General features: G+C 55.6%; 1 protein-coding gene across 1 annotated transcript in view; it reads left to right on the forward strand.

Moving 5' to 3' along the window:
- The window catches only part of PTK7 (protein tyrosine kinase 7 (inactive)), a 56,158-nt gene that overhangs the window by 28,654 nt on the left and 12,625 nt on the right, over positions 1 to 14,879 (forward strand). The window contains exons 2-10 of the mRNA XM_081828294.1: positions 7,607 to 7,894; positions 8,385 to 8,487; positions 8,850 to 9,040; positions 9,135 to 9,285; positions 10,259 to 10,407; positions 10,662 to 10,928; positions 12,636 to 12,769; positions 12,921 to 13,056; positions 13,189 to 13,308. Coding sequence (XP_081684420.1) covers positions 7,607 to 7,894; positions 8,385 to 8,487; positions 8,850 to 9,040; positions 9,135 to 9,285; positions 10,259 to 10,407; positions 10,662 to 10,928; positions 12,636 to 12,769; positions 12,921 to 13,056; positions 13,189 to 13,308 — 1,539 coding nt within the window. The remainder of the gene's footprint in view (positions 1 to 7,606; positions 7,895 to 8,384; positions 8,488 to 8,849; positions 9,041 to 9,134; positions 9,286 to 10,258; positions 10,408 to 10,661; positions 10,929 to 12,635; positions 12,770 to 12,920; positions 13,057 to 13,188; positions 13,309 to 14,879) is intronic.

A 14,879-nucleotide genomic window follows, 5' to 3' on the forward strand; every position in this document is an offset into this window, starting at 1 on the left:
TTTTCTTTTTTTTTTTAAAGATTTTATTATTTATTTATTTGAGAGAGAGAGAGCACAAGCCGGAGGAGCTGCAGAGGGAGAGGGAGAAGCAGACTCCCCGTGGAGCAGGGAGCCTGATGCAGGGCTCGATCCCAGGACCCCGGGATCATGACCTGAGCCAAAGGCAGATGCTTAACTGAGTCACCCCAGGTGCCCCAGGATTTTTTCACTGAAGTAGAGGCTGCTCCACCTAAAGGGCAGAGAATCGTGTCCTCCCTTCCACAGGGAATTTGGGGTGAACTGCTCTGGCCGCTCTGGTTGGGTCTGAGATCTGTGCTCACTGCCTTATTAGCCTCCCAGGAAGGAGGCAGAGATGGGTAAAAAGAGCTCAGAAAGCAGAGTCTCCCAGAGTTTTCTGAGCCTGCCTTGAAAATTAATAAACTAAGGCCAGGCCTCCCCAGTTGCAAGGTGGTAGTCTCCAGGCTGTCATTTAGTTTGTTCCCTGCCTCCGCAGGAAAGACCACAGGATGCTCCCCAGGCTCACCTGGTGCTGTTCTCACTGTGCTGGAGCTCTTACCACTGCACCTGGGAGTCTAATGAGTGGTTGTGGAGCCTGCAGCCAGAGGCTGGGCTCTCTGTCCCCTCTGGAGCCCTGAGTGCCCTGAGCACCCCTGAGGTCTTCCTGGGACTGAGCCCTGGCTCCTTTCTCAGTGCCCCAAGTCCAGCAGCTCTGTCGCTTTGCCCAAAGTGTGATTTCCGCAGGCCTCTGACCGGGGTCTTTAGGGGACAGCTGGTTGCTGTCTGTCCTCTCTCCTTGGGGCAGAGAATGGATATGTCCCCAGGCAGGGAGGGTGGAGAGAACTCCTGGTGCTCCCTGGCAGGTCTGTTCCAGCAACCCCCCCCCCTTCGTCCCATTCACCAAGCCTTTGGACTCCCCAGGCATCACCTTATCCAAGGACATTTTATTTTTTATTTATTTTTTTAAAAAGATTTATTATTTATTTGACAGAGACACAGCTAGAGAGGGAACACAAGCAGGGGGAGTGGGAGAGACAGAAGCAGGCTCCCCGCGGAGCAGGCAGGACCCTGGGATCATGACCTGAGCCGAAAGCAGACGCTTAACGACTGAGCCACCCAGGTGCCCCTCCAAGGACATTTTAATCTGGGGTCCCTGGTTCCCTAGCCCTTCTAGGGTTTTTTTACTTCCCTGAAAAGTATGCAGACTTTTGTGCGTCTATACGTAATGTGTATTTCATTTTGAATATTGTTGACTGTCCTAGGAATCCAAAAAAGAATCACTAAAATTGGTTCCAAGGCTGCCATTTTCCAGGAGAAGAAACTGAGACCCAGAGAAGAAAATTAGGTTGGCCAAGATTGGATAAAGGTAGCCCTAGGACAAGATTTCAGGTCAGACAGCTCTTCAGTGACTTCATTCCCCCATAAATGCTAGTGGGGTGTTTATGGTGCCCAGGCGCCGCGAGGGCCACAGCTGTACCCTCTTGGGCCCCAGTGTCTGCGCTGTCCTCAGGCTTACAGCCTAGCTTGGGCTGCAGCTCTCAGTCACGGCACAGATGGGACTCTCAGGGGTGTCACAGGCAGTGAGCTCTTAGTGCAAGTGTGTGGCCAAGGCAGAGGCTGGATCTCCTGGTGAGGGAGGATGTAAGCTCAGCCGTTGGAATGAGAGCAGTTTGTCAGAAAGTGGTGCTGGGTCTCTGCTTGCAACCCCCAGCTGCCTCCGACCTGCACACCTGCCATTTACAGCATCGCCCTTAATCCTCCTGGGCCCTGCCCTGCCTTTACCTTCCAGCGCTGGGGGCTGGGGGCTGGCGGCTGGGGTGGAGGAGGGGACTGAGCCCTTTGTTTCTGTAGCTGCCTTTGAGGCTCTTTGCAGCTAATCCAGTGCTAGGTCTTGGGGACTGTCCCGTTACATCCTCTTGTGTATTTAATTTTATAGGTAATAAATCTGCCTGGGAAGGATTAGTGATTGGCTCGGGTCACTCTGCTTGTTAGCAGTTGTGTGGAGACTAGAACCCGGGTTTCACCCCTGCCGTGTTCCTTCGGCCTGATCACACTACCTCACGGGGCTGGGTGTTTAATTCATTGCTGCTTCCTTGAAGACATCACAGCCATTTAAGGGTTACCAAGGGTGAGAGATGCGTCCCAAGTAAGGCCCTCCCAGTCCCAGCAGAATACAGGTTGGTTCCGGGACCAAAGGTGTGGCCACTGGCTGGGGAGCATTGTAAGCCTCATTTGTGGGCATATTTGTCCCTCTGGCTTGGATGCCACGTGATGCTGGACCCAGGGACCTGCTCCTGCCATCAGAGGGGCCTCCCAGGAGCGGGCAGGACAGGTTTGAGTTGTGGTTTTCATCTAAGGTAGACGAGTTGGCCGCTAGGTTGTTTCTGCCCTAATCTCTGGTGATTTTGTTCTGTTCCTCTAATCTGAATGTGGGAGCCTCTCCAGATATTTACAGTTAAATCCCAGGCTGGGTCCCTGGCTTTGCTCCTCCTGCGCTGCTCAGAACAAGGACTGTGATGGCTTGCAGAGGGCTGCGGGGCTCCCATCCATTAACCTGGGGCCTTTTGTAGACCCTGAAAAGACAGAAGAGGGTAGAAACTTTGTGGTCTGCCTCTGGGTCTCACAGTTTGCTGTGGCCGATTTTCAGTGACTCCCTGAATCCTTATGTTCTGGGCTTATCATCAGTCTGGGTTGCTGGTGCTAAAACCACATACAATATCTTGCTGGTATATTCTGGTGGTAGAGAGGGACATTCCAGAACCCCAAATTCACAAATACCTCTGTGGCATTTGTGTTTCTGCTGACCTGGGTGAATAGGTGAGAGGTGGGGTAGCTGAGCTTGCTGTTCATCCATTTGACTTATTCATGCAGCAGTTGACATTTGTTCTTCAACAAAATGACAAATGTGTATGAGCCATGGACCTTTGGAGTGGTTCAAGGGCAGGAGAAAGTTAGGCCAGTTAAATCCAGGAAGGCCAAGGGTCTGCAGTCCGTGTGTTGACCCCTTGGGGAGGATGTTGATGCAGGGATCCTGGTACCCCTGGGGCCTCTTGTTGGTGCCCTTAGAATTTCTTGGATGGAGGAGACTTGTGAGGAGGGCTGTCCTCATGTGGGTGAGGGGGCCTGAGGCTGCTGTGTTTCCCGGACCATTTGTGCCTCTTAGGTTGGGGGCTGCCTCTCTTGGCCTGTGTCCTGAGGCCGTTGCCCAGACAGGGCACAGGGTGTTGGCAAACCTGTTCCTTGGGGGTTTGTGTGCTTTAAGAGGAGCCGCCTCAGTCTAGGCTCTGGGGGCCACATGGGAGTAAGGATGGTCCCCCACAGGGACCCAGGCTCTGGAGCCAGAGACTGAGTCTTAGGTGTGGAGGAGCCGGCCACTTCTCATATGGTCACACATTACTGTGCAAAATGCCCATGTCAGGGCCAACCAGCGTCTTGGTAGCTCAGCCTGGTCCTGAGGCATGTGTCTGAAAGGTGGCATTTTCTTTAGTAAAAGGGAGAGAACATAGAATCAGCTGGTCAGGTTTGGCAGGTTCTGGGGCCTGCACAGGTCCTGGGGTGTTCTTCCTCGAGCAGGAGGACCAGCCCCCCTTTGAGATAGGTAGTTAAGTGGCCCAGATGGATGCTTGGACCAAAGTAGCTGAAATTACTTCAGAGCAGAAAAACTTCCTGCTGCTCTCTGCTCTCCATAAAGTCATGTTTACACATATGTGTGTGCACACATGCATACGTAGACACACATGGGTCTGCTGGGCCTGGAGCCCAGAGAGCAGCAGCCAGGAGGGCGGGGAGCGGAGTCGGTCGCTGCCCACACAGCCTTCCTCCGGGGGCTGGGGCCAAGGCGCAGGCATAATGTCTTCGTAGAGATGGCTGTTGGGGGAGCCGAGGAAATGGCTTGGAAAATGTCCTTATTGGGTATTTGCAGCTCCAGCTTTGTTGGGGTTGACACCTGGTGTGGGCAGATGGTTCTGCCTGCCTGTCGTTGCAGGGAGGCTGCTTGAGGCCTCAGCCCCGTACCCTCCGCATCCCCGTGCTGCGCTGCGGGCTCTGTGTATGCGAACCCACTTAGCCTCACACGGCCTCAGGGGTAGGGGCAGGGTCCCCATTGCTCGGCGAGTGCAAGGGTGCGGCGAGGCCAGGCTAGGGTGGCATGGCTGGGAGGCCAGGGGCAGCACCGGTGGGCAGCTCTGAAGTGGCTGCACGGTGCGGGCTGCCTCAGGTGCCACATCAGCCTTGCGTTCTCGGGGGCCTACGTGTAGGAGGCACGATGCACGGTGTGGTTGGACTGTGAATGAGGGGGCAGCTTTGGGAGGCCCCGACCAGTGTGCCACCGCAGAAGGCCTTCCCCAGACCACAGCCCTGGGGGCATCCTCAAGTCAGTGGTGGTACAGGGACAGGTATGTGCTGATGACTGCACCACCTTGGGGCAGGTACCACCTCAGTGCCCAAAAGCCTTCCGCCTCTCTGTCATTGCTGTCCTCCACGTCTTGTTGGGACCAGCGGAAGCTTCTGAAGAGTTCCTCACTGCCCAGCCCCTCCTTTCCTGGAGTCCGGCATTTCTGCCAGGGGACTCCTCAATCTGCCCCTGAGCCTTCTGCCCATTTTCCCCCCTAAGCAACACAACAGACCGAGCTCTCTTGCAAGCCATGCACTCTGGGCACGCCTCTGGTCACCTTCTCAGCAAATGTGGGTGCCACGGCCCTGGGCCAGCCTTCCAACAGCGGCTCGGAGCAGGGGCTGGGGGCTTGGAGAAGGCCCGGTGGCTGTACTCCCTGCCTTTTATAACATCTAAAGTCTGCCCCAGCCAAGCACTAACCAGGACCTGCTGTGAGCTGACGTCAGGACAGAGGGCCCCTCAGGGCCAGCTTTGATGTTTCCCAGGCCCTGTCGTGGGGGCGCAGGAGGCTCTGAGTGGCGGTCTGGGAATGCAGCATCTCTCACCACAGCGACAGAGCAGCTCTCACCCCAGGAGGGGATGCCGGAGGCTGAGCTGGGGTCCCTCTGAGTCATGCCATCTCTTCTTCCCCAGCTCAGATTTCTGTGGCCAGTGGTCTGTGGTTCCTGCAAGCCTGTGGCCCCTTTCCCTCCATCCCACCCCCACCTGATCATTCCCCTCAAACTTATCTGTTGCGGAGGCTCCTGCCTGTCCAGGGTCTGGGAGTCGTCCTGGGCCTCTGGAGGGGGAGTTTCCTAATGTTCTTAACATGAGAGTCCTTGGGCAGGACGGGTGACAGTGGAGATCGGAACAGTAGCTACCGTTCCCTGGGTTAGCTCTGTCCGAGTCTCTTCACATGAGTTTCTGCGTTTGTGACTCATGACAACCCCATGAGAGAGGCAGAGGGAGCCGAGGCAGAGACCATCTGCATTCCTTGCCCAAGGTCAAACACCAAGCATGAGGGGCAGGAGTTGAGCCCCACCTGTCTGATTCCACACCCTTAACTAAGGTGCACGGGCGAGACTCCTGGCTCCCCGGGTCTGGAGAAGCTGAGTGGGAAGTGGGGTGGTTCACCTACACTTTGACGATCCTGGAGTTCAGGATCGAGGGCCTCAAGAATTCGGTGAGTCACATTTGCAGAGGCCCACTGGGTGCTCAGCCTGAGTCTGCCCATCTGCCTCATGAGAGGTGGTCGGGAAGTGTTCCAGACGCCCCCGCCTTCACCAACTCTTGCCCCACACTTCCTCAAGGTTACCTCAGTCAGCCAGTTAGCTGAGTGCCTTTGTGTGTCTGCAGTGTCTGCAGGAGGTGTGTCTACCTCTCTCCGTGGCCACGGGAACTGAGCCCCATTGTGGGATCAGCCACTTCCAGGTTGGTTTTGAGTTCGTGGGTGGAGCTGGGAAGAGCATGGGGCTAGGAGTTGGCTTCCTTGGGTCATGGTCAAATGAGCTGGTTGATTTGGGGCAAATCCCTTAATTTCCCAGGACCTCAGTTTACCTATCGGGTCTACAAAGAGGTTGTAGCAAGTTGCCCCGTGGGGGCAGGGCCACATTCCTGTGTAGTGATTGGAAGTGAGTGGGGGTTTGGGATGTCAGGGTGACCGGGAGTGTGCTTGGCAGCGCCCCGAGGACAGATTTCTTAACTTGCACAGTGGGTGGGATAGCCCAGCATTGAAGGCAATGGTCCCACCTGGAGAGCCAGCAGGGCCCCGCTGAGAAGTAATGGAGGTGGCTCTGGGCCCCTTCTGGCTCCATGACTGTCTTGTGGGCTGGCACCTCTGACAATGTTGGGAGATGGACCAACACTAAGGGTTGCCCCTCATCTGGGCCTCACTCTGAGAGGTCCGGGACTTGTCTAGATGCTGACTTTATGAGGAGACTGGCTCTTAGGTCCTCAAGAACCAAACTCGACCGTCAGGGGCTTGGAACAGCACTCTTTGGGCCGCGATTAGCCTCCATTGGTTTGGATGGGGATGGCAGGACCCCATTAGCCTCCTCTTGCCCTTACCAGGCCCAGTTTGGTCAGAGGCAGAGCCTGCTTCTTCATGTAGCAGCCCCAGGAGGCCTATTTCTTCTTCCCGGAGGGGCTGCACATCCTCTTCTGTGTCGTCACCCACCCCTGGCAGGTGGGCTGGTGTTCTTGGCCCCGCAGCTCAGGGCCTCTGCAGGGCGCCCACGTGGGCCAGGAACAAAGCCCGGTGTGTTATTCCTGCTGTCACCATGCCACCTGCCCAGCCCTGCCCTCCACCTCCTCAACCCATCTGCTGCTCAGTACAGATTTCTGACTTTCCCTTTGTTCCCACTGGCTCTGGTTCCACCCTTGGTTGCAGGACCCCCTTCTCTGTGGGTGCCCCTGCGGCCCCAGCGGAGCTGAACTGTTGCAGTGCAGGAGGGGGAATGGATTCAGGTGAAAACCTGGAACCGCTGGGCTCAGCTCTCAACTTCGCCCAGAAAAGCCAGCCTCGGCCAGACATATTCTTAGCGATAGAGGGTAGGATGTGGGGGTGGCGCTGGCGTGCCTTTGGCGGTAGCCCCAGATCTAGAGAATATTGGTTTCTCCTGTGATGGGGTGGGTTTTCCCAGAGAAGACCCTGGGGGACGCTGGGCTGCAGAGCATCTGTGGGTGGAATTCAGAGCCACCTCTGATGCTGGACCCTCAGTGGGGCTGTGAATGTGAGTAATCCTTCCAAGATTCTCTGCAGATCTTGACTTAACTCTGCTCAACATCCTGGTTTCTGAAGATTGACGGGGAGGGCTGCCTGCTAATGTCCCCTGCTCCTCAGCCCAGCATCAGAACCCGTAGGTTTGAAGCTTCTTGTAGGGAGCCTCCCTGGTGTCCCTACCCCTCACCCCAGCCCTTGGAACTCCCTCTCTTTCCTGGCTGCCTGCACCGTTCACTGGGCCCGAGCCTTGCTGTGTTCTGTGTAGTTGCCCTGTGCCCCCTACCAACTGGTGTGCGCTGCGTCTTTGTATCCTGCAGAGCACCCAGCACAGTTTAAGAGTTTCTCAGTGGACACTTGGCAGTTGTGGTCTCATGATCCTTCTCTCCTGCGCTTCCTGGACACCCCCTTCTTGTGCAGAGCCCCTTTCCTTCTGTGCACAGGGTGATGAGTGACCTGTGTGAGGACGGTGGCTGTAGCTCCTCCTGACGGTGCTGCTCCCGTGTCCCCATCTGCAGGTGCCCAGGCAGCCGTTGTCTTCATCAAGGAGCCATCCTCCCAGGATGCACTGCAGGGGCGCCGGGCACTGCTCCGCTGTGAGGCCGAGGCTCCAGGCCCGGTACACGTGTACTGGCTGCTGGATGGGGCCCCTGTCCAGGACACTGAGCGGCGTTTCGCGCAGGGCAGCAGCCTGAGCTTTGCCGCTGTGGACCGGCTGCAGGACTCTGGAGCCTTCCAGTGCGTGGCTCGGGACAACGCCACTGGAGAGGAGACCCGCAGTGCCAACGCCTCCTTCAACATCAAATGTGAGAACCAGGGGACTGCGCTCGCTCCCTGCTAGTTCCGCCGTTACTGAGCCCCGTGGGATCCCTCCTTTCCCTCAGCTTCTCCCATTTCCAGTTGAATGGGGCAGGCAGAAGGCAGTTGCGGTCCATTCTTTCTGTGTGTGTGGAGAAGAGAAGTTTTATTTTTTCCAAAAGATTTTTTTCCCCCTTCAAGTCGAGGACCCTTGACCTGCTGGATCCTTTTGCAGATGGCAAGGGCAGCGAGGCAGCGTGGCCAAGCGTCAGGGTTGACCCGCTGCAGACTGGGTGGACGCTCTGTTTCTGGCCCCCCACCCCACGCCCTGTGTGCAGCTCTGGCCTCAGCTTTGCGGGGCTTCGCTGCGCTGTCTCTTGGCTCCAGAGCCTGCAGGCCCGCGTCCTTTTCTGATTTTCTTCCTTCCCCTCTGCCCTCCCCACCCCCTTGCTCTGCTCTGCCCCGCCCCTCACTCTGCAACCATGGCCTCTGCTGCAGGGATTGAGACTGGTCCTGTGGTCCTGAAGCATCCAGCCTCAGAAGCTGAGATCCAGCCACAGACCCAGGTCACGCTGCGCTGTCACATTGACGGGCATCCTCGGTAAGGAGCTAACTTTGAGGGCGGGAATGGAGACGGTTATTCTAGACCGGTAGGGGTATCTCACTGAAACCCGGACTCTATTCAGAGGCACCTCGCTTCATTCCGTAACCACCCCTAGTGACCCGAGGAGGAGCAGCGTTGCGGCATGATCCTGCATTCTGGGAGCAGAGAGTTGTAGAAACTCAACCTGATTCTGCCCCGGAATTGTTGTGTGCCTTTGTGCAAGATGCTTCCCCTCCCAAGCTTCAGTTTCCCCATTTGTAAAGTGAGGGGTGTAGCCCTGACCCTTTGATTCTGTATCTTGTCCACCGGCCACCTGAGTACCCCCTGCCTCCCTGCTGCTGATCCCCTCGGCCCTGCAGGCCTACCTACCAGTGGTTCCGAGACGGGAGCCCCCTCTCCGATGGCCAGAGCAATCACACGGTCATCAGCAAGGAGCGAAACCTGACCCTCCGGCCGGCCAGCCCAGAGCACAGTGGCCTCTACTCCTGCTGTGCCCAAAACGCCTTTGGCCAGACCTGCAGCAGCCAGAACTTCACCTTGAGCATTGCCGGTGAGGCCGGGGTGGGGATGGAGAAGGTGCAGCAGGGATGGGAGGGGCCTCCCCACTCAGCCTGCTCACATACCTGTGCTCCTCCCACCCCAAGACGAGAGCTTTGCCAGGGTAGTGCTGGCCCCTCAGGACATCGTAGTGGCAAGGAACGAGGAGGCCATGTTCCACTGTCAGTTCTCAGCCCAGCCACCCCCGAGCCTGCAGTGGGTCTTTGAAGATGAGACTCCCATCACTAACCGCAGCCGGTAAGGCATCTGGCAAGGGGCCTTCGAGTACGGTGGTTCGGGTGCATTCTCTAGAAGGATGGGATTAGTACTGCAGACATGCTAGATCTCTACATGTATTACTTCAAGTTTCCAGCAGATGGCAGTAGAATGTCTTGCTGTTACAAAACGAGTTCCACAAAGGGAAGCCTCCAGGAAGGGCATCTTTTTCCAGTTCACACAACGGCACTATATGAGCTAGTGGTGGCTCTCTTCTCTCCCCACTCCCCTCCTGCCTATATGGGTCTCCTAGGATGGGGAGTAGAGATTCAGTTTGGAGGGACACAGGGGACCTGGTGACCGTAGTCTGGATGGTAAGGTTACTTTACACACATGCATACACACACACACACACACACACACACACTTTTTGGAGGAAGCAAGCACTTCCAGAAGGTTCTGGGTGGTGCCAGCTCCTTTATCTGGACTTCTGTCCTTCCCCGTTTGAGAGCAGAGAGCACCTTTGGTGCCAAGCATAGCCTTGGTCCTTGGGGGTGTGGCTCCCTAGACTAGGGGATCCCACCTGGCTTCAGCCCTGAAGATATTATCAGTAGTTCATCTGGTGTAGCCGAGGAGCTTCTGGCTGCTGGGGCTGGGGGCCTTACTGGCAGGCTGGTGTTAACCCTGCAGGGAGGTGGCTCTCTGTCTCCACATTTGCACACTGTTGATGACTCACTGTCTCCCACTGACACTGTGGCTCACCTCACTGCCCCAAAAGCTGAGTCTCCTGTAGGTGGAACACACCTGTGCACACTCGTGAATGTGTACACGCACGCACATGGACACACACACCCACACACCCCGACGTGGGACGTGGGCTTCCTTCACTCTGTCCTGTTCCTGGCTGATTCCTTCCTACACCTCTGACCTTTGCAGCATGGGGTTCCATCTCATTCCCTTCCAGAAGGAGGCCTGTGGGCCACTTCTTCCACATAGCACTCTCTTCTCTTCGCAGTCCCCCGCACCTCCGCAGAGCCACTGTGTTTGCCAACGGGTCCCTGCTGCTGACCCAGGTCCGGCCGCGCAACGCAGGGGTCTACCGCTGCATAGGCCATGGGCAGAGGGGCCCTCCCGTCGTCCTTGAGGCCACACTTCACCTGGCAGGTGGGTCCCTGGGTCTCGGGTGCTGACGTGGGGGCTGCCTTCAACATTGTGGGCACGTAGAGAGTTAGGCTCCTGATTCCACTCAGAAAGCAGCTTGGCAGGCAGAGAGAGGAAGAGCATGCTGAGGGCAGGAAGAGGAGAGACAGTGTTCTCAGGGTTTGTGCTACAAAGGTCCAAAGCTTGCTGTGGGAGAGCATGAGGAACCCTGAGACCCACGGTAATCGGGTGGTTGCCTTCTGCTTCCCTCCCTGCAGAGATTGAAGACATGCTACCACTTGAGCCACGGGTGTTCACAGCCGGCCGCGAGGAGCGTGTGGCCTGCTTGCCCCCACAGGGTCTGCCGGAGCCCCGTGTGTGGTGGGAGCATGCGGGAGTCCGGCTGCCCACCCACGGCAGAGTCTTCCAGCAGGGCCACGAGCTGGTGTTTGCTGGTACCGCCGAGAGTGATGCTGGTGTCTACACCTGCCACGCAGCCAACCTGGCTGGTCAGCGGCGACAGGATGTCAACATCACTGTGGCCAGTGAGCACCTGTGCCCCGAGGGGCGAGGCGAGGTGGAGGGGAGCCCGGGGCCCACGGCGAGGCCTTGGTCTCTGGGTGCGATGTGCAGAGGCTTGGTGCTCACCTGAGGCCCTCTCAGCTCTGGGTTGTGCACGCTTGGGACTCAGTCAGCTGCTGGGAGGTGATATTGGGGTAGACTGTGAAGAGCCACGCACAGAAGTTGGGGTGACAGCCCACACAGAAAAACAGCCCTCTGGCTGCAGAGCAAGGGCAAGGGACTGGGATTCTAGAGACCCAGGTCCCACTCTTTCCCTAGTACATGGAGTGACGATATGTAGCAAGCCACCTGCTTTGCCAGGGCTCAGTTTCCTCATCCATAAAATGGAGCTAATAACCTACTACCTACCCTACAAGATAGTCAGAAAGATCAAATGTGCTTGCAGTCAGCTGGGAGGTCGACTGGTGGCTGGCCGTTCCCTGGTGGCCTCATTCGCATGTCTCGAGGTTGACGGAGGATGGCTCTGTCGGGGTGCCTCAGGTGTCTCCCCCACGGCTGCTGCAGCAGGCCAGCTCAGGCCTCTTCACACAGTAGTGGAAGCCACAAGCCTTCTCAAGCCATCCACTCAGCAGTTGCCCGGCCTAACTTCCACTGGGTTCTGTGTTGGGCCAGGCCAGTCATGGGCCACCCAGACTCTAGGCAGGAGAGAAGTAGACTGTCTCCTGATGGGGAAAGTGGCAGCAACACAATGCAAAGAAACAAGGGATGGGAGAACCATTTATGACCATCTTTGCAAACAATCTGCCACCCCACATCAGACAAGAAGTCCTTGTAGGGTTTTGAGTCGGAGAGTGACAGTCTCAAAAGATCATTCTCCGCTGTTCTGAGAAGACCGAATGTTAGGGGCAGGAGTCAAGACAGGGAGTCCAGTTAGTAGATGACTGTAATCGCCCAGGGGAGGTGTGGGAGGGCCTGGAACAGAGCGTTAGCAGTGGAGGTGAGAGAGGTGGTCAAAGTCAGGATTTGGGGGGAGCTCAAGTAGATGGGGTTGGTGTAGAATGGATGTGACAGGGAGAGGGAAGTCAAGGCTAGGTTTTGGCTTCTGCTGTTGGCTGCATAGGGGCAGTATTTACTGAGACTGGAAAAACCGGGATGAGCTGGTTCCAGGGGAACTCACTTGTTCTCTTTTGTACATATAAAGCTCAAGATGCCTGTTGGATCTCCAGTCGGAGATGCTGGTAGGCAGCTGGGTTTGCAGGTCTGAAGCTTGTGAAAGGGGAGAGGTCAGGAGTCAGGGTATAGGTTTGGGAATCATGCACTTCTATGGCATTGAAGGCCACGGATGGGCTGAGATCATTCAGGGAACGAGGATGGCTAACCCCAAACAGGGATCTGAGGACCAAGCCTTGGAGCGTTTCAGTGTAATAAAAAGAGCAAGGGTTTTGGAGGCACATGGACCAGGGATTTGAATCCTATCTATCAGGTATTAGCACATCACCATTACTACTTTAAACCTCTGTCTTCTCCACTGTAAAATGGGTATAGGAATACATATGTATGGGGATCATGTTCCAAAGGTTGTCCTCACTAAGGGGCCATTGTTGCACTTTTACTGGAGCAGATGGGCTTCTGAACTCGGGGTCGCGTGTGGGATTAGAGTTTTGAGGAATTGGATTCTTTGGTTTTGCAGACATGTTCCTCGGTCTTCTTTTCCCTCCCTGTCCCTCTAGCTGTGCCCACGTGGCTGAAGAAGCCCCAGGACAGCCAGCTGGAGGAGGGCAAGCCAGGCTACTTGCATTGCCTGACCCAGGCCACGCCAGAACCCACAGTCATCTGGTACAGAAACCAGATGCTCATCTCGGAGGTGAGAATGAGGCTTGCTCCTGGCGGAAGGGGGCAGAATCCCCTTCCAGGGCTCTCTCTGGGATCAGCTCCCTAGCACTCCTTCCCCCGAAGCTCCCCTGAAGACGCTTGTGGGGCCAAGACCTCCCACAGTCCCGTAACGTGTGCCACAGGACTCGCGGTTCGAAGTCTCCACGAACGGCACCTTGCGTATCAACAACGTGGAGGTGTATGATGGCACATGGTACCGCTGTGTGAGCAGCACCCTAGCCGGCAGCATCGAGGCCCAAGCCCGTGTCCAGGTGCTGGGTGAGTGCCCGAGCGTGGGGAGAGCAAAGGGGAAGGAGCAGCAGGGGGCCCAGACCTTCAGGCCCGCCCGGCCTATCGAGCCGCCGCGGTTCCTCCTCTTGCCACTCACCCACCCTCCCTCTGCTGAAACAGAAAAGCTCAAGTTCACACCACCACCCCGGCCGCAGCAATGCATGGAGTTTGACAAGGAGGCCACGGTGCCCTGCTCAGCCACGGGCCGAGAAAAGCCCACTATTAAGTGGATTCGGGCAGGTGGGTACCATGAGGGCATGGAGTGGGGGCAGGTCGGACAGTCCACTGGTCAGATGTGTGCGTGTCTGAGGACCAGCCGAGGACCTGGCACCATGCCAGGAACTGTGGGAAAGGCAAGAAATGTGGGGCCAATTTATAGTCCCGGTAGGAAGAAAGGAGCCAGACACCAAGGAGGTCAGATTATGGCATTAGACATCATGGGCGATGACTGAGGCAGCAAGTGATTGGCTTGGCCCGGATGGTGCTGTGAAGTCTTCCCTCTCCCTTCAAAATAGTCATCGGGGACAGAAAGGTAACATGGGCTCCTTTAGAAAATTGATGGGGGCACCTGGTGGGCTCAGGCGGTAGAGCACGCGACTCTTGATCTCGGGGTTGTGAGTTTGAGCCCTACATTGGGGGTAGAGTTGACTTAAAAATCAAATTTTAGGGGCACCGGGTGGCTCAGTTGGTTGGACATCCAACTCTTGGTTTTGCCTCGTGTCATGATCTTGGGGTCTTGCGATCGGGCTCTGAGCTGGGTGTGGAGCCTGCTTGGGATTCTCTCTCTCCCTCTCCCCCTCATCCCCCACCTGCATGCACATTCTTTCTCTCTCTAAAAAAAAAAAAGAAGGAAAAAAAGACAATTTTAAAAAAATAAAAAGAAATTTGGGGGGGAAATGCATAATCCCACTATCCATCATCTTTGGGTGTGTGCCCCCTTCTTTTTCTATGTGTATCTTTCTGTTTGCACGTAGCAATTTTATTGAACATACAATTTTCACTTATTAAACTTACATGAGTAAGTCATGCTTACTATAGAAAAAGAAGATACAGTTAATTATGTAATTTTACATCCTTTTTTTCTTAACGTTATCAAGCATTTCCACATGAACATTGGTTTTGATGATTGTAATAATACTCTAATGATTGGATTCACTGTAATTTACTTAAATATTCCCTAAAGGTTGGAGATTTGGGTTGTTAACCATCCTCCCTCTCTCCCTCTCTGCCTTTCTCGTTCTTTCGTTTTATTGCTGCAATAAACATCTTTAAGCCAAAGTTTTTTCTGGATTTGGGTTTATTTCTTTTGGGAGAGATTCCCAGAAGTGGAATAATTACGTATGAAAGGGTATGCATGCTTTTGCAACCCTTGCTGTAAATTGCCAAGTTGTCTGTCAAGGGTCTGGACCAGTTTTTACACTTCCGTGAGTAGTGCAAGCGAGAGAGTAGGACTGCAGGTTTCATGGAGGAAGTGGGCTCTCTCCGCTCGGGTGGTCGGGGGCAGCTTTCTGTTGGAGCTGGAGCTCCAAATGGATCTGAAGCCTGGATGGCTAAGAGCAGGAAAGGATTCTAGGAGTGAGAAGTGACAGGCGGTGAGGATGAGAACGAGGCAAAGTCGGGGCCCCTTCGGAAGTCCGGTTTTGCAGGAGTGAGATGTTGTATAGGGCAGCGGAAGGAGGCGAGACTGAACAATTGGAATGGGAGCAAGTAATGGGGAGTTCCCAGTGCCTGGTTCAGGAGTTGGGACTTTGTGGGTCGTCAGGAGCAACGAACAACACGTTTTTGAGTAGAGGCAGGTGACTGAGCGCTCT

Source organism: Leptonychotes weddellii, chromosome 8 (genome assembly GCF_054177405.1).
Source record: "Leptonychotes weddellii isolate Sample4059 chromosome 8, ASM5417740v2, whole genome shotgun sequence".
NCBI lineage: Eukaryota > Metazoa > Chordata > Mammalia > Carnivora > Phocidae > Leptonychotes > Leptonychotes weddellii.